The sequence below is a fragment of the Rhinoderma darwinii genome, chromosome 2, assembly GCF_050947455.1.
Source record: "Rhinoderma darwinii isolate aRhiDar2 chromosome 2, aRhiDar2.hap1, whole genome shotgun sequence".
Classification (NCBI taxonomy): domain Eukaryota; kingdom Metazoa; phylum Chordata; class Amphibia; order Anura; family Rhinodermatidae; genus Rhinoderma; species Rhinoderma darwinii.
Window position 1 is genome coordinate 129,762,873 of NC_134688.1, and position 23,439 is coordinate 129,786,311.

Genomic DNA, 23,439 nt, shown 5'->3' on the forward strand with positions numbered 1-23,439 from the left:
GGCTCTCAGAATATGGCGATGCAAAATGTGTAGTGTTCCAAAAGCGGATAAGATTGGGCAGCATTTATCAGTGCGACACCGGCCACATGTCTGCGGATTATGTTTTACCCCATTATTATACCCTCTTATTGTACCCTGATGTACTCCGCACAGATTACATACCCCCCCACATTATAAACTGAAATACCAGTAAAACGCCAAACAGAACTAATACCAATCAAAATCTACGCACCACATTCCACTCACTCCCTTCTGAGCCCTATAGCATGCCCAAACAGCAGTTTACACCAACAGATATTGCATCGCCATACCCAGGAGAACCCGGTTAATATTTTGAGGTATTTGTTTTCAGTGGCACAAACATAACATCTAGTGCACTAAAATGGCATATCCGTAGAAAATTTTAATTTTCACTCTGCACCATCCGCTGCGCATTAACCCCTTTGCGCGGCATGATTTAATAGCGTGTCGTTCGGTGGGGGGTGATGTATGGGGCGGGCACACGCGCTAAGCCTGCGCCATACGCTGCGGGTGTCTGCTGTGTATTACAGCGGACACCCTCGACTAACGGACAGGAACAGCGATCGTGATGTTACAGGAGCCTGTAAAAATGACATTATACTGCAATACATTAGTATTGCAGTGTATTATACCAGTTATCTTCTGGTTGCTGGTTCAAGTCCCCTAGGGGGACTAATAAAATGTGTAAAAACAGAAGTTTATTATTAGTCAATTATTTTTTTTTTTAATAAATATTTAAAGAGGCTCTGTCACCAAATTTTGCAACCCCTATCTGCTATTGCAGCAGATAGGCGCTGCAATGTAGATTACAGTAACGTTTTTATTTTTAAAAAACGAGCATTTTTGGCCAAGTTATGACCATTTTTGTAGTTATGCAAATGAGGCTTGCAAAAGTCCAAGTGGGCGTGTATTATGTGTGTTTACATCGGGGCGTTTTTACTACTTTTACTAGCTGGGCGTTCTGACGAGAAGTATCATCCACTTCTCTTCAGAACGCCCAGCTTCTGGCAGTGCAGATCTGTGACGTCACTCACTTCCTGCCCCAGGTCCTGCATCGTGTCGGCCACATCGGCACCAGAGGCTACAGTTGATTCTGTAGCTACTTTCCTGCAAACGCCGATGCTGCTGCAGAATCAACTGTAGCCTCTGGTGCCGATGTGTCCTCGCTCGTCCGACACGATGCAGGACCTGTGAGTGACGTCACAGCGTGATCTCTGGAGAACACGGCTGTGTCTGCACTGCCAGAAGCTGGGCGTTCTGAAGAGAAGTGGATGATACTTCTCGTCAGAACGCCCAGCTAGTAAAAGTAGTAAACACGCCCCGATGTACGCACGTAATACACGCCCAGTTGGACTTTTACTTTAAACACGCCCACTTGGACTTTTGCAAGCCTCATTTGCATAAATACAAAAATGGTCATAACTTGGCCAAAAATGCTCGTTTTTTAAAAATAAAAACGTTACTGTAATCTACATTGCAGCGCCTATCTGCTGCAATAGCAGATAGGGGTTGCAAAATCTGGTGACCGAGCCTCTTTAAAGTCCAAAAAAAAAACCTTTCCCCATTTTTTTTTTTTTCTCTAAAGTAATGTAAAAACAAAATGCACAAAATTGGTATCGCTGGGTCTGTAAAAGTCTGAACTATAACATTATACCATTATTTAACTTGCACTGTGAACGCCATGAAAAATAAAGAATTTAAAACTGCATAAGTCGCTGTTTTTTGGTCACCTTGGCTCTCCAAAAAAATGTAATAAATACTCAAAGTTGTATGTACCAATAAAAACTACAGCACGTTCCACAAAAAATAAGCTCTCACACCGCTCAATAGACCAAAAAATAAAAAAAAGTTATGGCGCTCGGAATATGGTGAAACAAAACCAATTCTCTTTTTTTTTAACAAATAGTTTACTTTGTAAAAGCAGTAAAATATAAAAAAAACAAAACAAAAAAAAATATTAACGTTGTCGTTTTTGCTGCACGGTAAAAGCGGTAAAAACATAACCCAAAAACAATGGAGGAATCGCAGTTTTTTCCAATTTCAGCCTGGAAAGAATTTTATTTTCACTTTCCCAGTACATTAAATGGTGTCAATTGACACTACAACTCCTCCCGCAAAAAATAAGCCCTCACACCGCTCTATTGACGGAAAAATTAAAAAGATATGGCTCTTGGAAAGCAGGGAGGGAAAAAAGAAAAAGCAAAAAATTCAGTTCGGAAAGGGTTAATTAATTTCTAATGGAAAAAAAAAACACATTTTTGATCACGTGGGGTATAGCCATACTTGGGAGAAATTGCTTTACAAATGTTGGGGTGCTTTTTCCTCCTTTTTATTCTTTGTAAAAATTCAAAATTCAACATTTTTGTGGAAATAATGTCATATATTCGTTTTCACTGCCTAAATCTTATAATTTCTGCAAAAGACCTGTGCGGTCTGAATGCTCACTATACCCCTAGATAGATTCCTTAAGTGGTGTAGTTTCCCAAATGCGCTCACTTTTGGGGGGTTTCCACTGTTTTGGCCTCTCAGAAAATTCGTTAAGGCACCCGAAAACCATTTCAGCTAAATTTGAACTCCAAAAGCCAAACAGTGCTCCTTCTAAGCCCTGCTGCGGATCCAAACAGTAGTTTATTACCACATGTAGTGTATTTCTGTAATTAGTAAAACAATTTCTCCTGATGTTGGGGTGCTTTTTTTCCTTTATTCCTTGTAAAAAATTAAAAATGGCGAATTGTTTTCCTAAAAAAAAAAAAAAAAAGTAGATTTTCACCTTTACAGACTAATTCCAATGAATTCCGCAAAACAACTGTGGGGTCAAAATGCGAACTATACCCCTAGAAAAATTCCTTGAGTGGTGTAGTTTCCAAAATAGGGTCGCTTTTGTGTGCTTTCCACTATTTCAGTCCCTCCAGTGCATTGCAAACGCGACACGGCACTGAAAATTATTCCAGCAAAATCAGAAATCCAAAATCCAAATGGTGCTCCTTCTTTTCTGAGCCCTGCTGTGGGTCCAAACAGCTGTTTATTACCACATATAGGGCATTGCTGTAATCTGAAGAGATTGCTTTACATATGTCAGGGTATTTTTACTCCTTTTATTCCTTGTAAAAATGTAACATTTCTACGTTGGTTTTTTTGCGGAAAAAAGTAGATTTTTATCTTCACATACTAATTCAAATAAATGTAGCAAAAAAACTGTGTTCAAAATGCTACCTATACCCCTAGATAAATTCTTAGAGGGGTGAAGTTTCCAAAATGGGGACACTTTACTGTTTTGGCACCACAAGACCTCTTCAAACCTGACATGGTGTCTAAAGTATATTCTTAAAAAAAGGAGGCCCCAAAATCCACTAGGTGCTCGTTTGTTTCTGAGGCCGATGTTTCAGTCCATTACCACACTAGAGCCATGTGGGATATTTCTAAAAACTGCTGAATCTGCGCAAATGTTTTGTTTCATTTCTTGGGTAACTCAAAAAATAAGCCCTCATACCACTCTATTGACGGAAAAATAAAAAAGTTGTGGCTCTCGGAAAGCGTGGAGGAAAAACTAAAAAGAAAAAGCAAAACATGGATCCGTTCGGAAAGGGTTAATTACTTTCTAATGAAAAAACATTAATGACCACACGTGGGGTATTGCCGTACTCGTGAGAAATTGCTTTACAAATGTTGGGGTGCATTTTCTCCTTTATCTTTTGTGAAATTGAAAAAATTCAACATTTTAGTGGAAATAATGTTGATATTAATTTTCACGGCCTAATTCTAATAAATTCTGCAAAAGACGTGTGGGGCCTAAATGCTCACTATACCCCTAGATAGATTCCTTAAGTGGTGTAGTTTCTCAAATGGGGTTACTTTTGGGGGGCGTCCACTGTTTTGGTCCCTCGGAGGCTTTGCAAATTCGACATGACACCCAAAAACTATTCCAGCTAAATTTGAGCTCCAAAAGCCAAATAGCGCTCCTTCCCTTCTAAGCCCCGGTGTGGGTCCAAACAGCAGTTTATTACCACATATGGGGTATTTACGTAATCAGCAGAAATTGCTTTACAAATTCTGGGGTGCTTTTTCTCCTTTTTTCCTTGTAAAAATTAAAAATGTCTAAGTTCTTACAGAAAAAAAGTAGATTTTTACCTTTACAGACTAATTCCAATGAATTCAGCAAAACAACTGTGGAGTCAAAATGCTAACTTTACCCCTAGAAAAATTCCTTGAGGGGTGTAGTTTCCAAAATGGAGTCACTATTGGGGGGGGGGGTTCCATGGTTTTCATCCCTCCAGTGCATTGCAAACGTGACACGGCACTGAAAACTATTCCAGCAAAATCGGAAATCCAAAATCCAAATGGTGCTCCTTCTCTTCTGAAGCCTGCTGTGGGTCCAAACAGCAGTTTATTACCACATATGGGGTATTGCTATAATCGGAAGAAATTGCTTTACATATGTTGGGGTGTTTTTTCTACTTTATTCCTTGCAAAAATTAAAAATTTCTAAGTTTTTTCACAAAAAAAAAGTAGATTTTCATCTTCACATACTAGGGGTATAGTTTCCAAAATGTGGTCACTTTTGGGGGGTCTTTACTGTTTTGGTACCACAAGACCTCTTCAAACCTGACATGGTGCCTAAAATATATTCTAAAAAAAGGAGGCCTCAAAATCCACTAGGTGCTTCATTGCTTCTGAGGCCTGTGTTTCAGTCCATTACCGCACTAGGACCACATGTGGGATATTTCTAAACTGCAGAATCTGGGCAATAAATATTGAGCTGCGTTTCTCAGGTAAAACCTTCTGTGGTACAGAAAAAATGTATTACAAATGAATTTAAGAAAAAAAAAATGAAATTTGTAAATTTCACCTCTACTTTGCTTTAATTCCTGTGAAACGCCTAAAGGGTTAAAACACTTTCTGAATGCTCTTTTGAGTACTTTGAGGGGTGCAGTTTTTAAAATGGGGTGATTTATGGGAACTTTCTAATATATAAGGCCCTCAAAACCACTTCAGAACTGAACTGGTCCCTGAAAAAATAGGCTTTTAAAATTTTCTTGAAAATATGAGAAATTGCTGCTAAAGTTCTAAGCCTTGTAACGTCCTAGAAAAATAAAAATGTTCAAAAAACGATGCAAACATAAAGTAGACATATGGGAAATATAAACTAGTAAGTATTTTGCGTGGTATTACTATCTGTTTTACAAGTAGATACATTTAAATTGAGAAAAATGCAAATTTTTGCGAATTTTCTCTAAATCTTGGTGTTTTTTTACAAATAAATATTGAATTTATCGAACAAATTTTTTCCCTAACAAAGTACAATATGTCACGAGACAACAGTCTCAGAATCACTTGGATAGGCAAAAGCATTCCGGAGTTATTACCACATAAAGTGACACGTCAGATTTGAAAAATCGGCTTCGTCCTGAAGGCCAAAACAGGCTCAGTCCTGAAGGGGTTAAACAATGATGTAAACAATAAAAAGGTAAACCTAATTGGTGTCGCCACTCCCATGATCGTCTGAATTATTAAAATTTCATATTTTTCTGCACAGTAAATGCCGTAAAAAAATTAGCAGAAAAATTGGTTAGAATTGCTGTTATTTGGTCACCGCACCACCGCTAAAAAGTGATTTAAAACAGTATGTATTAAAGTATGGCATTAATAAAATCTATAGCTTGCCCCAACAAAAAAACTAGTCCTCACACTTCCCCATTGACGGAGATACAAAAAAGTTATGGCTCTGGGATTATGGCTACGCAAAACCAAAGTTGTTTTTTTTTTTTTTTTATCCCCACAAATTGTCTCTCTTTTGTCAAAGTGGTACATCATAGAAAAAACTATGTTCATTTGAGAATAAATGAATCCCCCGTCTGTCCGTCCGTCCCTTATTGAATCCTCTGTTGCTGAAGTATCTGTTAAATGCTGGCCCCATGTAATGTTTAATATTCTGGAGAGCTAAATTAGAGTTTCATGATGGACTTTTGTTTCTAATTTCTGGCATCACTTCTGAGGTAGATGCTATTTGTCTTCAGCCCCTATAACTGTAGATTTTGCCTCGTGCTGTCATTGGCAATGTATTACCTGCCTCTAATAAGAAAATGCAGTTCTGCAAATGATCTTCTCTATTCATTACATTGCAGGTAATCATTGAGGAGCAGAAATTTCTTGTCAGACATTGTTATTGATTAAACTGATTATTCCCTTCTAGACGTGTAGAGTTTAATCTCTCTGCTGCGAAGGAGAACTCTTCTCACATGCATTGTAAGGCAAAGACAAATGAATAGCAAAATTGTGCTTGAATTACAGGAGGTGACAAAGGCACTGGAAGAGAAACCGGAGGATGCCGAATACTACAGCCAAAGGGCTTATGCTCACATGCTTCTTCAGCATTACAATGGTAACCACTATTTTTCACACTTGTATTTGGTTATATTCTAGCATTAGCTAAATAAAAAATTTTCGTGGAATTACTTATTCTTTTTGAGCAGAGAGAATAATGGAGTCCTAGAATAAGAATGTTAAAGACTAACTTACTAAAAATCCCCCAAAAATCATGTTACTCTCAAAGAACCCATGTAGCTGAGATATGGAAGCTGTTTGACGTGGTCCTCACACAGAGCTGCTTGAGCTGTCTCTGTGCTTACCTATGACATGGAGAGTACACTGTTTGTTTTCTTTCTTTGACTAATAAAAAGGCGATTCTGTAGGGTCAAATAGTCAGTTTGTCTTTTTGGGGGTGGTTTTATTTTTATTTTTTACCATACAGAGGGGCTATTTTGTTATCCGAGAAAGATATTCACCGATGACCAGAGTGGTTTCTTTGTGTAGCAGGCAGGAACAGGTATAACTAAAGCAGCTCTGCAGAGTAAGGCCTCGTTCACACGAGCGTATCCGATTCACGTTCATCTGGTCCGTTTGTGTTGCGTTATCGCTATGCCAGCCCGCCTGCATCCAGGTCATAATGGTCAGTGTTGCCGCTTTGCAATCGGCAAGTTGCTGCGACTGCGTCACCAGGGTCCAGCAGGCTTGGATTTCTTGTGACTGAGTTGCGGTCGTGGCAACTTGCAGGTCACAAAGCGACCACATTGACTTATTACATGTAATGCGGGCAGGGCGACACAGAAAACTTTGGCCTTGTGACCTGTGTGGAAGTTAAATTTAGGCCCAGCCTTGGTATGTTCCACACGCAGGATAAGCTACGGAAAACTGAAGCAGAATCTAGAAAAACGCTGGTAAATCTGTTACAAAAATCTGCACCAAATAGTGTGTTTTCCTTGCTCATTTTGCGGTGGAAACGCTGTAAAAACCGCATCAAAACAAATCTGTTTTGTGCAATTTATGCTCCCCATTGAAGTCTATGGGCCAAACAAGCAGCATCTCCACACCGAACACGCAGCATAAATTGACATGCTGCGGAATTGAAAGTTGCACCACGGAACACTTTCCACATGACTTTTCGGCGTTTTTTTTCTGCAGCGTGGGCATGAGATTTTCTCAATCTCATTCACTTTGCTGCTACTGTAAATGCTGCCAAATTTCCGCACAGAATTTAGTTGCGAAAATACCGCAGCGCTTGTCAGACGTGTGAACCCGGCCTAATACTTCCTTTACATTTCTGCTGTATTCCTGGTCTCCTCAGTCCTTGAAATCCGGCTTAATGATAGCACTATGGATATTAGAATTCCAAACTAAGAACTGCAGTGGAACAAAACAGAATTAGAAAGGTAAGTATATTGTAAAGTTTATTATTTTTATATTTTCAGTCAATACAACCGTATTATAAAACCTAAGAAAATCTCTAATTTTGACTTATAAGGATGTGTATTCACACACTGTGGTTGGGGTGCCCAAGCTGCATTTATTTTTTATTTTCCATGTTACCATTTTCACGTGTATAAACTCATTGAATATACACTCTATAGCTAAAAGTATGTGGACACCCCTTCTAATTATTGAGTTTAGCTGTTATAGGCTTCCACCTTTTGCCTCGAGTCAGTTTGTGACATTTCTGCTAGATCTCCCTCGGTCACCCGTAAATTATCTTGTGAAGCAAAAGTGTCTAGGAGTAACAACTGCTCCGCCACGAAGCAGTAGGTACTGCAGACTCGCAGAGCGGAGCTATCGTGTGCTAAACCGCGTACAACATTGCCTATCCTTTGTTGCGTTACTCCCTACCGAGTTCCAAACTGCCTCTGGGAGTGATATCAGCACAAGAACCGGGTGATGAATCTGGAAGTCTGATGGAGAAAGCTACGTACCGAGATGCAGAGTGCCTACTGTAAAATGTGGTTGAGGAGGGATGATGGTCTGGGGCTGCCTTTCAGGGTTTATTTCTAGTGAAGGGAAATCTTAATGCTACAGTATGCAAAGACATGTTAGACCGTTGTATGCGTCCAACTTTGTGGCATCTGTCTGGAGAAGGCCATTTACTGCTTCAGTATGACTGTTCCCCAGTGCACAAAGCTATGTCCATAAAGACATGGGGTCAGATTTACTAACGTGTCTGTGCCTAATGTGTCAAAAAAAGGCATGCCTTAAAACGGGTCGAAGATGTGGCACAAAATCCTGTCGCAAGCCAAATCAAAAGTGGCATAAGGAGGAGAAGGGTGTCTATCTAGATGCACCACGTTTATCATACAGCGTGCACCACTGGGATAAATTTGTCGCACCTTCCGACTGCCTGGTCTAAGTTTACACTGTCTAAAACTACACAGTATAGTAAATATACCCCATGGTGTGTTAAGTCTCTGGTGTGGAGGAAATTTATCTGGCCTCAAGAGTCCTGACTTATAACCGCAAAAGGGGGCCCAACTCTATATTAATGCCCACGACATGCGAATGCGTTGTCCAACAAGCTCATATAGGTGTGATGGGCAAGTATACGCATACTTTTGGCCGCATAGTGTATGTTCTTGGTGGAAAAGTGCTTTACATTTTAATGGGAAATGGTCTGGTAAGCCCAGCTTGTGTATCAATCATGTCTATAAGATCAATTATATAACAACATTATTAAATATAGGTTTCCTACTACTGTCCTCTTATATGACGAAGGGTCTTTTGGTGCCCCCCCAGGGCCCGGGGTCCAAGTGTTACTGCAACCCCTAAAGCTGTTACATGAATTACATTACTTTGTATATCCGAACAGTTCATACAGAAAGGGGACATCTATATGGCTGTAGATATGAGCATTGTATGGTTTTACACTGTATCTTCCCTAGCTGTTATTTTGTGCTTATTTTACTATAATGTACATGTTTCTCTAGTCTTGATTCTGTCATGTGATCAAACTTCCCAATATTGTAGCCAATCCACTTAAGAATTATAAATTATGGTACAGTTTATTCCGGGAAATTCTTATGAGGACTGTTACTATAAATGTTACGTAAGGGTTAAACTGGTTTACACCTGCGAAGCACCTGCATGTGTTCACGTAGCATTGCAGGTCTAGTTTGCGGTGAGTGAGGCTTCCCTGTGTAATTCAGGAATGTGTTGAATTCTCAATGCTTTGGTTTAATGCAGATGCTGTTTTGGATGCGGAGAGGTCCCTCGAGCTCCAGCCTAACAATGCAAACGCTTTCCTGAGGAAGGGGTACGTGTCAGTACTAGTTTCCAATTACATTTATTACCGTCTGCAAACCTCTGGCCATGCAGCGTTAAATTGGATATTCATCAGTGCTGCTCTAATATGGATGAAGTTGTCCTATGAAAAGACCAGGAATACTAATGAGAATTGTTGACCGTTGATTATAAAAAGCCTCGCTATTACACAAAACCCACAACTTTGAAACGGCAGTAACCTGTTGTCATCTGGTACATGAACGGGGGACTTGTTTTACTGTAACACTGCTGGCTGTAATGTAAAACGGAGTAAATGACTATTTCCTATTTTCCCCATCAGTCCTGAAATATATTTTTGCCGGCAGTCACACTTCCATGGAAAATGGATGTTCTGATTATGTACTTTGCTACAGGCAGCAGGCACAAGGAAATGTGCAGATCAGAAAAGTGTTGATCTATTTAATAAGTGCATTTGATGTGAACCCCCCCCCCCCCTCTTTGCTTAAATCAGAGACCTTTCTAAATTCTGGTTCACTTTTATGCTGGATTACTTTGTTACCATGGCAACTGCAATTTGAAAGTTGTTTGCGCTCTTAGAGGTTTCCGATTTGCATGATGTCATTGTATTAGCAGAGCATGTAATCTTCTTCAAAGTGCCCTTTCTGTGCCCTACATGTTCTTGTAGCCGTCTACACAGTGCTTGAATGTCCTGTTTTTCAAAATTATGTTTTTTGATCTTGTCAAACAACTGTGCATGTATTTTGCAGCAGGAAAGCATAATCTGACAAGTATATTTGTGTTAATATCTGAGAGGAGAATAAAAAACTACCAACAAAATTGTGCTTGTGCCCCTTCTAGAATACACATCAATGGAGCTTTTTGTATTGAAGTGTATGTTCGGCTCTGTTCACATAGCGTTAAAACCCTAAGTTTGGCAAATGTGTCTGAAAGCTCCCGAAAGCATACACCAAATGTATCCATAGGCCCTGTTCATAGGGCGTCTGCCAAGTGTCCTTTTGGCATACATCAGGCCGTTTACAAAAAAAAAAAAAAGTGTACCACAAAATGGCCAACGCATGCCACCTATACAGTGGTATAAGTCACATTCTTCTGTCAGAGGTACACGGCAGAAAATCCTCCCGATGTATTCTTTTGACAGAAGGCTCTAACCACTCGTATGTGCGCAAGAGCATCTAATTCTAGAGCATGCTCCGTGTAAATATCCTTTACGCTCCATCCATAGCTGCTGCCCATCATGATTTGAGAAACATGATTTCTGATAACTTGAGATTTCTGCAGCCGCTGTAATGTGTATTAAAAAAACAATGTGCCCCTGCTAGTTATTAAGAATTGTAGAAGTTACGTGGCCTGTGGCGACTTCTTATGTTTTTAATAACGGTATATATCTCGTATATCAGTGATGTATGCAAATGTTGTTCTATGTTATACGTTTTCAATTTGCTTGAATGTTTGAACTTAACTTTATAGAAATTGCTATCACTTTCTAATTATTTGATCCCCACTTTTACAGGGAGGCCGAATTCCACTTAAAGAACTACCCCGCTGCACAAGACACATTTAAACAAGGCCTTGCAATGAACTGTGAGTATCGGCATATATAGGTACATAGGGTGGTCCGCTATTTTTTCAGAAGGTCATTCCAGGCTATTAATATTGCTGGTTTTAAGCCATGTTTGAGATCATTGGGGGGAATTTCTCATTCGTTCTATGCCAGTTTTCTGGAGTGGAAAAGACGCAAATGCCAGACAAGTTGTAATTTGCAAAAAAATATTGGGACTTTTGCAAAGTTTACGCTGCTCATGGCACTTTTCAAAAAAGAGGAAGGAGCTTAGCAGAATGGGCTGGGCATAACAATTTTAATATAATTAAGCCAGAAATTGGCAGAACACTATAGCTCAAATCTACCCCAGCTCATAGCGGTCATGGATTTGACTTTGTGGCGCAAAGATGCGGCTAAATTATTAAGAGGCTTGCGACACTTCATAAATTAGTTGCAACTTACTTGAGCGCTGTTTAGATTAAGACTGGTGTATGAAATGCTAGTCTTAATAAATTCTCCCCTCTGACTTACCTTGGGGAAAAAGCGATTTTCCTAAATCTTAATTCTCTTGCATACTTTAGTAATTTTTTGCTCCTGGAATTCGTTGCCCTCCACTGTGTTGATTTTACCCTCTACCTTCATAAGCCCAGGGACAGAACAAGCTTTCTTTATGCCCAAGGCCTGGCTATCAGAATGCCCACCTTCCCCTAGTGCCCCTTCCTCCAATCTTGGTACCTGAAGTTTAGCATGTGTTACCCTAGGGTTTCCTAGCCTTCGTTTTTGTAATACCTAATGCTCGTTTTTATTTAAAAACCCCCATCCCATTAATACCTCCAACCCGTTATGGCCCTATGCTTCACAATGGTGATGGTGTGTCCTTGGTGGGGGTGTGGATGCAGATTTTAGTACAGTGTGGTGAGATTTAAAGGGAACCGGTCACCAGCATTTCACCTATTGAACTCCCCTCACCCCTTGTTGGCCGCTGCTGTCAAAAGTTCATTGCCATTTCCGCTCTCCTTAACACCTCGGACCATAAATAACGGTCTGCAAACATTTTGCTTCTTTTATGGTAGTAGTCCGTCTCGTTTGTTCCTCTTCTTATGCCTGCCCTGAATGCTGAAATCTCGCCTGAGATACCGCGCGTGCGCCAGTTTTTTTAAGGTCCATCACCCTTCCCTGCTTCATCCGTGCCTCAAATCTGAGGAACATGCACCAGAACAGAACGTCGATGCGCAAGCCATGGGATTTTGTGTGCGCTGGGGGGCAGCGAGGAGCTGTCAATCAAAAAGTAAGGAGGCCGTGTTAACTCGGAAAGGCTTGAGTAATAAAGATATGAGTCTTTTCTGCTCATTTGCATACGGCATAGAAACACAAAAAAATGGAATACTAAAGCTACAGAGCTTACTTAGAAGATAATTATAGGCTATATAAAAATGATTTTTTTCACCCACATCAACCAGGTATTTCTGGTTTAATAGGTGAAATGCTGGTGACAGGTTCCCTTTAAGTCACCAGTAACTGATTACTTTGGAGGAAAAGTTTCGAGTTCCATTCTATTGCAACATAAGTTTATATGTGACTATGGAAAGAGGTTAAGAAACCAATCAAATCTCTTTTTGTGCAAGTTAAAAATTTACAGTAAACACATGGTTGCTATGGAGAATACTACTTGTCAGTATCTTGCACCATTTAAATTCTAGAATTTTGGGTGGCTACACATTAGACCTTGAATTTTAAGCATATATTTTTTTCAGAAAAATTTCAGCTTTATTATGGTACCTCACTTAAATAAAAAAAGGCACTTCAAGTCGCATTATAATTTCATAAATTACAGTTTTATTTACATTTTTTCAAAAAAAGCTAATTTTAATTACTACAGGCCCAAAATGGGAAACCTTAAAAGCCAGTCATCCTTTTTGATACTTTAGCAGTGAATGCTACTGCAATTTGGGTCCGAAATACAATTGTTGGTGGAAAAAAAAACAACATAATTCATACATCAACAATTTTAAAACTGGCCAAACCTAACAGAACGGAGTGTGACGGCGACTTAACTACATACAGATTGGCCTGGCTAAATTTCTAAGGAATGGTAATGATTGGTAACCATGTTAAAAGAACACTCGTTCTACTCCACTGTAGAAAATACAATAAAAAAAACAACCTTTTTACTGTGCCCTCTGTAGGAAAATAAAATATACTTTGTAGAAAGATAAAAAAATATTCTGAATAGACTCCGAGTTCACAGTTAGGCCCTCTGGTCAAAAATCACTCCAAACAAACAGCGTGTTTTTTTTCTCCGCCTCCAATTGATTTGAGTGGAGGTTCAGAAGCGGAATCCACTCAAATAGGGCATGAGGTTTTTCATTTTTTCGCAAGCGTCCAAAAAACACCCGGAGGAAAAAGTCTTTTTGGGCACTGATTCCGACAAGCTTTCATCACCCATTTCAGTGCCCAAAAAGACTGTCAACAGGGCCTTTCGGTGTTTAACAAAATTCACCCGCATAAAGGAGAATATTTGGATGTAGCGCAGCATGTAAAAACACAATTGCTGGTGCTTTTGTCCTGCCAGGATGTAAAAATCATAGGGTGATGGTGAGAGGGACACACTAACCCTTTTGTGATCATGCTGGTTAAGAGTATATTTGTGCCATATCCCCCCGTAAGAACCATTGTTTTCTGCAGGCTTGTTACTCGTCTGAGATCTGGCTTTGGTGAGAATGGGTTTTTCCAACGATTGTCATTTTTCTAGGAGCAGTGAAGACACTTTGTTACAGCATGAGGAGAAGCGATATATTCTCTATGGACACTGTAGAATAAGGAAATCCACCTGTAAACTATTAGGGCCTGTTAACAGTTTTTTTTTTTTTTGCAGGCAGAAAATTCTGCCTGGAAAAATGAGCTTAGTTTTTTTTTGTTTTTTTTTTAAGTGGTTTAGCACCAACACATTTTTTGACACGTTGTTTTGCCACATTTTTTTTAGACTTTTTTTTTATTTTAAGCTATCTCTTCAACGGAAGAATGGAATAACTGCGAGCGTTTATTTCAGTCTCCCATTGAATTCAATGGGGTTTTTCAGGCAGAAAACGCTTCAAGATAGGGCATGTCGCTTCTTTTTCCTGCAAGCGTTTTTTTTTTCCTTGCGGTGAAACGCCTCCACCTCCCATTGAAATCAATGGGAGTCAAATTCGTCCGGTGCAAAAACCACGGCAAGAAACTCAGTGTGAACAGGGCCTTAGAATTCCTGATAGTCACAATATTTAGCATGATTTTTACACTCTCAGGTGATGTGCCATACATTTTTGCTCACAAGCCATGACCCTTAAAAGGCAGTAAAGGTCTATTTACATGAAGCAATAAATGTTACAATTTTGTTCGCTGTAATGATTATTGATTATTGCCTTTGTTAATCAAAATTGATTGTGCAGACCTACACGTCATCGTTCTCAATGTCCGTGTTACTCGTCTGACGTTTACAATATATCTGCTACTATGAACGAGCTTGTGTTCGCAAATGACAGATGTAAGTTGCCTTAAACCTGAACTCCAAATGTATTTATATTGGCTTGTACTCGACTGCTGAACATCTGTACAATATATATATATATATATATATATATATATATATAATGAACATGCTGCTCTGTTCCATGTTCAGGGTATCTATTTACAGATAATTCTGAGTATTTATACTGTTGGGGCCTACACATGAGGAGTTCATCACTGTCAAGCAGTATGCAATGACACCGCAATCTATTGTACTGTTATTACCCATTTTAGGCTGGGCAGAGGCAAATTATACGGTTCTTCAATGCGGTCACCGACCAGGATGTCCAAAATTTCTGCCTTCATGGTTCCTTCTTTAGCTTGCAAATCTCTAAATGTGCATTCGTGAATGATCACAGCTCTTTTGTCAACTGCACTTTTGTAAGCTGTGGGCTTTACATTCAGTGCTCCTTTAAAGGATACCTCCAGAATTGCTGGTGTTCTGGTCTCCTCCAGAAGTTTAAGTGTGACGTCAAGTGACACATCCGGTAGCTTGGCTGTACTACCAAAGCCTCTGCTATATAGGATTTCCACCCAAAGTGAAAAAAATAATTAAATAGTAAATTGGAAGTTGGAGCAGTAGCCAAAGTTTGGTAATTATTTTTATTTTTTACTCATATTTTCAAGTCTTTCTATTTTCTCGCAGTGACTATGAAAATGCAATTTAATAAGTGGTCTGCTTTGGCATTCTCAAAGATTAGCTAATCACAGGGTGTTTTACTGCTGGAATCACCAGTGATCAACTGTAATCTGTGGAGAAACCGGGCAGCAAGTGTTCAGTTTCCCTGTGCCCATTTAAATGAATGCGATGGCCATGTAATACAAAGACATGCTGGGTCCTCCAGAAAGAGGCGCGCTATGTTGCTGTACTCCACTCTAGCTAAACATACCAAATAAGGGACTCTTCTGTTAACTAAAGGCCCTTTTACACCAGCCGACACTTGGCCAGTGCAGCGAACGCCGATCAACGAGACATCGTTGATCGGCGCTCGCTTGCTCATGTCACACGGAGCAATGGATGGGGACGAGCGGTCGTTACTCCGATCGCTCATCCCCATACGTTATGTCGGCTGCGCGTCTCCCTGTTTACACAGGTAAATGTGCTGCCAACAATGATAATCTTTTACTTTTTTTTTAAAACTATACGACCAGCAGATGATCGCGCATTCACTGCTGATCGCTGCCCTTTTTACACAGCGCAATTATCGGCAACGAGCGTTATATTGACGCTCATCTGCCCGATAATCGTCCTGTGTAAAAAAAACCCTTAAGGGACCTAATAGGGTATAGGATTTTTCTTACAGTGATGTATTGGAGCACATTAATATCAATAGATTAAAACGTTTTGCTAATAGTTTAAATAATTTTTTCCTTTAGCATCGGTGTCGTCATTTTCTTCATGGATCAAGATATGTGAAGAGAAGTTAAACAGTGAGTAAGATTTGTTAGCTGCTAAATCTTTCACGCCATTCATTTCCTTTAGGTGTTAAACTAGCTGGCCTGTTTTGCAAAATAAGAGATGGGGTGTAAAAAGCTTTCCTTTTTTTTTTTTTTTTTTTTTAAACTCGTATCGTAGAATGTGCTCAAACCGTATGGGGTGCTGGTGGAAGTGTGAAATACATGACATATTGTACATGGCCTGTAATGATTAGGAGGTGCTGGATATACCTGATCTGTGCGTCACTGCTAAAAATGATCTATGTGCGTTATTGACTGGAGCTTAGCTTACAACCTCTGTTACACCCCCCACCCCCTTTACCATGTACCCGTTTGGCAAATGCTTCTACAGTGACTTGGTTATGGGCATTCTATTAGTAGTTAATTAAAAAAAATAAAAAAATTTAAGTCTGAAGGATGGGAGATTTCCTTTTAAATAGGATTTATTTATTTATTTATTTTTATTAAAAATCGGTTATTAGTTTGTGCACTTTCCAGTAATGAATCCTACTAACCCCAAACTAATGCTGTAGATACCTTGATGGGACTGGTTGGTAACCACTTTTAATCAACGTTTATTGTGATCGGCTAAATTTCCCTGTTCACATTTCATGCCACTGCAATTTTGAGGGCACTATAGATCACTTTTTTTATTTTATTTTTTATTTTATTTTTTGTAACTGCAGTGTGTTCTAGGTTTGGCTCACTTCACCTCACGGTTACAAAACAAATGTAGGCCTTGGGGGCATCTGTTAAAAATTCTTCCAGGACTGGAGCTACAATGTCCGTATTCATGTAAAAGATGCAAAACAATATACATACTATGATCGAGAGAGAATATAATAGAAAATTCATGTACACATGTAATTTTATAAAAAATAAATAAATCCTTCTATTGTGTTTGTGTAACAAACATTTACTTTCTGTATTACTAGGCTCATCGTGTCCTGAACTGGTAAGAAATGTTTGCATTGATCTATATACTATGTCCTATGTAAAACCATTTTTTTTTTCAAATTGAACAAAGAGAACCCTTTGCATGGACTCTGTAGGTTCTCCTCGTGTCTGTGTGGGCTCCCCGGTTTCCTCCCACAATCCAAATACGTACTGATAGGTTTAATGGTTTCCTACAAAATTGGTCGTGTGTGAAATATCAACCGTGAATGATTGCAATCTCTGAACAGCGCTGTGGAATATTATACTACTATATAAGCAACAGATCTAAATCACAAGGCTATGACTACATTAACGGCCGAGCAACCCGTTTTCTCTTTTGTACTTTATTTCATGTCCCATACTGTTGCAGCGACATTGACAAAAGCACTTCTTCCCCAATCCTGTCTTTATGACGAAACGCTATCGTCCATGGAGCAACTCAATAACTTTTTTTTAAATTTTCTTGAGACTTCATCGCAAAGCCACCCTGGGGAATCATGGGGGGGGGGGGGTAGGATTGTTACATTATTACTTAGGTGACATCAAATTCTACTACAGAAATACCAACCCTTCACCCAGTCCCTGCCTAATGAAGTGAATCAGATGGTGATGCCGCGTTTAGCAGATACTGTAGTGTATATGTGAAATTTAATATAAAACATTTTTTTTCCTCCTTTTTAAAAGCTGTTACAGCTTATACAATGAATTGTTCCACCATGTTGATGACTAACGCTGCATGTGTTTTTCCCTAACAGCAGCCGACTAACCAGGAGACCACATCAAAATATAGGTATTTTTTTCATATTTTATATGGTGTATTCGGAAAATGATGTAGAATTAGATGGAAATGCCCATCTGTTTTTAAATGGTAAATAAGACTGATAAAAGCAGACTCGAAAGTGAACTTTGCTTTTTTTTTTTTTTTTTTTCATTTTCTTTTTTTTTTTTTTCGATCACAAAATTAGTCTTAACAATAGGAGAATCCTTTCTTAATCCCCAACTAATGCCTCCCACCCCATCATCCCACACATTTGGAGAAATCAGAAGAAATAGGAGAGAAAAAAAGAATTTAAGTTAGAAATGTAACTTTATAAACCATTTATTTTTCTCGCTTCTGTAGTCCAATCGTAGTTTGCACGTCTTATTAAATTTTTCTGTTTTTCCAGTTTTTATATTGTACGTTTTTTTTCATACAAAATTTTTAACATGGTTTTTCCGTTCACTTAAAGTTAGATGACAAGAATCAAGTAATTGAAAAATATTATAAGATTTCGAAAAACCAGATGATAAAATAATCTTATGGTAATTGTGTAGTTCGCAATTAATAAGCCTACTGTAGCTGTGATGCATCAAAGTAGATGTTAAAAGTTGGAAGCCATGCCCCGGATCATTGGGTACTGCAAATAAATCTGCTTTCCGCCCACCCAAATAATGTCCTTTATTATGGAATCAAGACTTTAATATTGAAGATTTTATCCAAATTGGAGCATTTTCCAAAATCTAGAAGACCTTTGGCAGTATTATCACTTTTGCAAGAGTTATTCTAGCCATAAATGGAAGGTTTAATTTAGATTTTGTTCTACATTTTTATATAACCTGGAATAGACGTAGGATTACATTTAATCTCTTCTAGTCATCTGGGTTAGAATAGTTAAAAACGCCTAAATATTTAATGTGAGTTTGGGCCATCATTGTATTTTTTTAAATCATTTTTTTTTTTGTCAAATTGTTTGTATTTTCCTAATGGAAGCAATGAAGATCTGTTCCAGTTTATTGTCAGACCAGAATATTTACCAAAGGTCTCCAATTTGTTAACTTTGGAAAGAGGACCAGAGAGCCTGTCCAGATATATCAGAATATAATCTGCAAATGCTTGAAACCAATAAAAACAGGGTCATTTCTAATAGATATGGCGTGCGGCTTTCATGCTACTGCTAATATCAGAGGTATGAGAGGACATCCCTGACCGGTGCCTCTCATGGGACTAAATGGGGAGACAATATTTTTTCTTTTAATCTGGCAGAGGGTCCACAATAAAGAATCTTCAGCTATCGTATGAAACCTTGGCTCTTCGTTATCAAGTGCATAAAATGATTTCTGCTCGCTGCCCACGAAGATGAGGGCATTCTGTGCATATCTAAAAATCCAACCTTTGATGATGGTGCACAATGGCATGACTGACTTGTTTCCTTGCTTTTTTTTTCCCTTCCAATATTTCAATATCATTTATGGGGAACATGCAGCCAGACTCGTTGATCATAACATCAGTTTTCTTCAGGGTCTAGCGTTTTTGACTACCCCATATTCCAGGAGCTATGGCACTCCCTGTAGAACTTGGAAATTTGGGGTACACTGGAAATCTGACACATTCTAGGGGAAAAAAACGTTACGGGGTATTCCAGAATTGGCAATTATCACCAGTCCACTAGATGGGTGATAATTTTCTGATCGCTGGGGTCCCTACTCCAGGGACCCCGACCGATTTGCGAGCTCAAAGGTCCCATTTTATGATACTGAAAGAAAGTGTACCCAGCAAGTCACTACACAATAGCCCCTAGTATGACTCCTGGAAGGGAGAATTACTGCAATGTTCACTTTAATAAAGTGGCATCCAAAAATTGTGAAAAAAAAACAAACTCCTGGAATAATCTTAGGAAGTGTCTGTATATAATAGAGAGAATGTGAGGACCTGGTCCACGCAGCTTCCTCAGACACCTGAAATTAAGGTGACGGTTCTAAAAAACCAAAAACAAAGGATAAAACGAGGTAAGAATGACTTTATACAGTCTGATATTTAAAAAAAATGGACCATTTGCTCTTTCTGGGTTAAGCGTAGATTTAAAAACGACTCGTATGATGATAGCCCTCGTGATTGAGTTTTTAGGGTAAATAATTCCTTCATCTATTGCCTAAATTGCCGCTGTAACCCTTTCACACCCATCCCTAAAAATCCATCTTTATTCTTTCCTAATAAGTCAGTGCTAAATTCAATGGAGAAGTGTCATGTGGAATAAAACACGGCTTTCCTAGTGACCTTTATTAGTTATTGATTATTAAACCTTTTAATAACCCATCAATATGCCATTATGGGAGTCGTAATCGGCTATCTCTATCCTTTGTTGTGGAGAAGGTTGTGGTCAGTCAATCCCAATGATTTTTCTGTCACTTGTGCTACTAGGTAGCTGCTGCAAACCTCAAATGTGATCCTATGCCGCTGCGTAGGATTCTGTTTTGATGAGTGCGTCTGTCATCTGTCAGCGTGCTCAGTCCTGGTCCATTTGTATCCGTTTTTATTTGACCTAAATGCTTCACAGATGTAATTTTCATGACTGGAGCGATCCGCAATGAAATATTTTTTACAGTGAGATTTATTCCCTATTGTTTGTTTTCTCGGAATCCTTACTTGGCTCTTGTAATTACATACAAATAATTTGATATAGGTATTTTATCAGTTCAATAAAATGCAGGTTTGGTTACCTCCCTTTTTTTGTTTTTGTTTCCTTTTTTTTTTTTTTTTTTTTTAAATACATAATTTGTAAAGTCTCAGATGATGATGAAAAAAACATGTGTTGCTGCAGGATGTTAGACTAGCCACTAGTCGGCAGTATTGTTCTACTTTTAATTTCGAACTTGGCTGCCATGCAGTAGCTGTCAGTGACATTTCAAGGTTTTTTTTTTATTATTGTTTTGCAGCAATGTAAAACGATTTGACATAACATGATAGAATGACATATAACCGTAGCGTCCCACATGTTGGTGGTTATCTGGTTTTAATTTCAACGTCTAGTTTTGCCTAGATATGGAAAATCTCAGTCCAGCTGCTCTAATGATGTATACGTTTGTATATTACAATACAAGACATTCTTTTGTACGTCTAAGGTTCTGTTCACATCTGCATTGGGGTCGCGTTTTGACGGTCCGTCGGTGGTTTCCGTCAGAACCGGACCCTGAGCAGGCACAAACAGACACCGATGGAAGGTTTCCGTTTCCAACACCCTTGTTTTCAATGGTGACTGAGCCGGTGCCCGTTGTTTACGCTTGTCTCTTTTGTGCACCTGATCCGTCGTTCTTCCGGAAATAATAGCGTAGTTAACTACGCTATTGTTCCCGGCAAAACCACGGGTCCGTTGCGCAAAAGAGGCAAACAGAAACCACGGGCACCGGCTCAGTCACCATTGAAAACAAGGGTGTTGGAAACGGAAACCTTCCATCGGTGTCTGTTTGTGCCTGCTCAGGGTCCGGTTCTGACGGAAACCTCAGACGGACCGTCAGAATGCGACCCCAATGCAGATGTGAACAGAACCTTAGGCCTCATGCACATGGCCGTGCCCGAAATCACGGCCAGTGATTGTGGGGACGGCCGCTGCCCGCATTTTGGTCCCGTTCTCCCATACAAAGTATTGGCGCACGACCCGTAAAACGCAAAAGATAGAACATGTCCTATCTTTTGCGGTACAGTTCTATGGCACGGACACCTATCCGTAGCGATACGGAAAGGTGTCCGCGGCCAATAGAACTGAATGGGTCCAAAATTGCGGACCATATTATAGTCCGCAATTACGGAGATTTTTTACGGTCGTGTGCATGGGGCCTTGCCAGTTTATTTCAAGAAACTTTTATTGTAAATGGGAACAGTGTACAGCACAAGGTTAGAATCCTGCACATATCCTCGTGGACCAATATTCTGTGTGTTAACCCATTGGTGTCCGTTTGATGAACATTAATGGGGATTTTTGTTTTTTTTATTATGCATACAAGTATATTCCATGCATACAATGTAAATGTATAAAAGTGAACGGAGGCATTGTCTTTCTCTGGACTTGGTCCTCCTTATGACCCCTCATTTTCAAATAATGTTTTTGTACCTAAGCATACATTTGGCACATCTTTATAGTGTATTTGAGTAAAACAATAAAATTTTTATGCCTAAACAGTGGTGTTCCAAAAGGTATTATTTAGCTTGGCCCTTACTTTATTCATATTGTGCTATTACATTACTATTGTATTATATTCCACTGTAATATGTTATCGTGTTAGTGTCATTGGGGGGACATAGCACCACGGGTATAAAAACCTGCCATTCAGTGCATAAAGCCTCAACTGTATGTCAGATATGGAAATGATAGAATATATATATATATATTTGATAGTGTAGCTCTTTTTTTTTTTTTTTTTTTTTTTTGTTAGCCACTCTAAATGACTGCTTTGACTAATGTTTTTTTCCTTTCTTCTTTTTCTATAAAGACATGACTGGTACCAAACCGAATCTCAGGTCATCATTACAGTAATGATCAAGAATGTACAAAAAGAAGATGTACACATAAAGTTTGCTGAGAGACAGGTGAGAAAACACTTTTAATGAATATTTATATGCTCATAGGGGCAAGATTAAAGTTAAAAACATCCAAAAAGTTTCCCATTCTGAATTATTGGGGGGGGGAGAGATTTGGCTGAGGCTAGCGCTTTATCTAGTTGGCATGGCAGTGTAGATGGTGGGTTCTCACCTAAAAAATGGGCATTCATTCTGTAATTAAATATTCAGTGCATTGAATGTAACCAGTGGTTGAATGGAGTTAAGTATGCGAAATCAAGATGCATTGAGTTCACCTGTCAGAATGCGGCACTGCAGAGGTTACGCACTCATCAGATTGCTAACGAAAGTGTACGGTGGATGCAGATCCCCAAGGTAGGCATGCAGCTCAGAGAAAGCTTAGGCCTCATGCACCCCGCATTTTCGGCCCGTTCTTCCATACAAAGTATGGGAGCACGGCCCGTAAAAAGCAAAAGATAGGACATGTCCTATCTTTTGCTGTACGCTTCTATGGCACGGACACCTATCCGTAGCGATACGGAAAGGTGTCTGCGGCCAATCGAAGTGAATGGGTCTGTAATTGCGGACTGTATTACAGTCCGCAATCACGGAGGATTTTTACGGTCTTGTTCATGGGGCCTAACATTCCAACTAAAGTAATACTTTAACTTTTTTGGGTGTTTGTAAACCGTCAAAGTAGCACTAGGGGCGCTAAACAAACACCCCGAAACTCAGAAGGCTCTACGTTGCTTCTGACAGCCAGCTAAGTTTGTCAGCTGGGCAGTGCAGCATGACTGAAACCCCGAGTGTCTGCCACTTTAGGCCAATAAAATGAGCATCACCAGCAAAGGTCATGCTGCAACAATTACCAGGGGGGCTGTTAAGTGGGCACACACATCGCCCACGAGTTTGACATTTGACGTGTTATGACAACTGCACTTCAAATGTTTTTGGTTCAAATTTGTACATGTGATCAGTTTCTAGTATTCGCTACATTTTCCTGTCATTACTGTTTGAGAAAAAGGCGAACTTAAAGTTCGTGTCGCTACAGTTGAACTCTCCCGCCCCAAACTGACACAAATTTTAT

General features: G+C 39.3%; 1 protein-coding gene across 4 annotated transcripts in view; it reads left to right on the plus strand.

Annotated features, from left to right (window-relative positions):
* The window catches only part of SUGT1 (SGT1 assembly cochaperone of MIS12 kinetochore complex), a 100,628-nt gene that overhangs the window by 20,335 nt on the left and 56,854 nt on the right, over window positions 1-23,439 (plus strand). For 3 of the 4 annotated variants that reach the window (XM_075852300.1, XM_075852301.1, XM_075852303.1), the window contains 7 exons: window positions 6,310-6,400; window positions 9,523-9,592; window positions 11,093-11,163; window positions 16,046-16,099; window positions 17,041-17,060; window positions 17,797-17,831; window positions 22,286-22,382. In XM_075852300.1, coding sequence (XP_075708415.1) covers window positions 6,310-6,400; window positions 9,523-9,592; window positions 11,093-11,163; window positions 16,046-16,099; window positions 17,041-17,060; window positions 17,797-17,831; window positions 22,286-22,382 — 438 coding nt within the window. The remainder of the gene's footprint in view (window positions 1-6,309; window positions 6,401-9,522; window positions 9,593-11,092; window positions 11,164-16,045; window positions 16,100-17,040; window positions 17,061-17,796; window positions 17,832-22,285; window positions 22,383-23,439) is intronic. The other variant, XM_075852302.1, reaches the window with a different exon arrangement.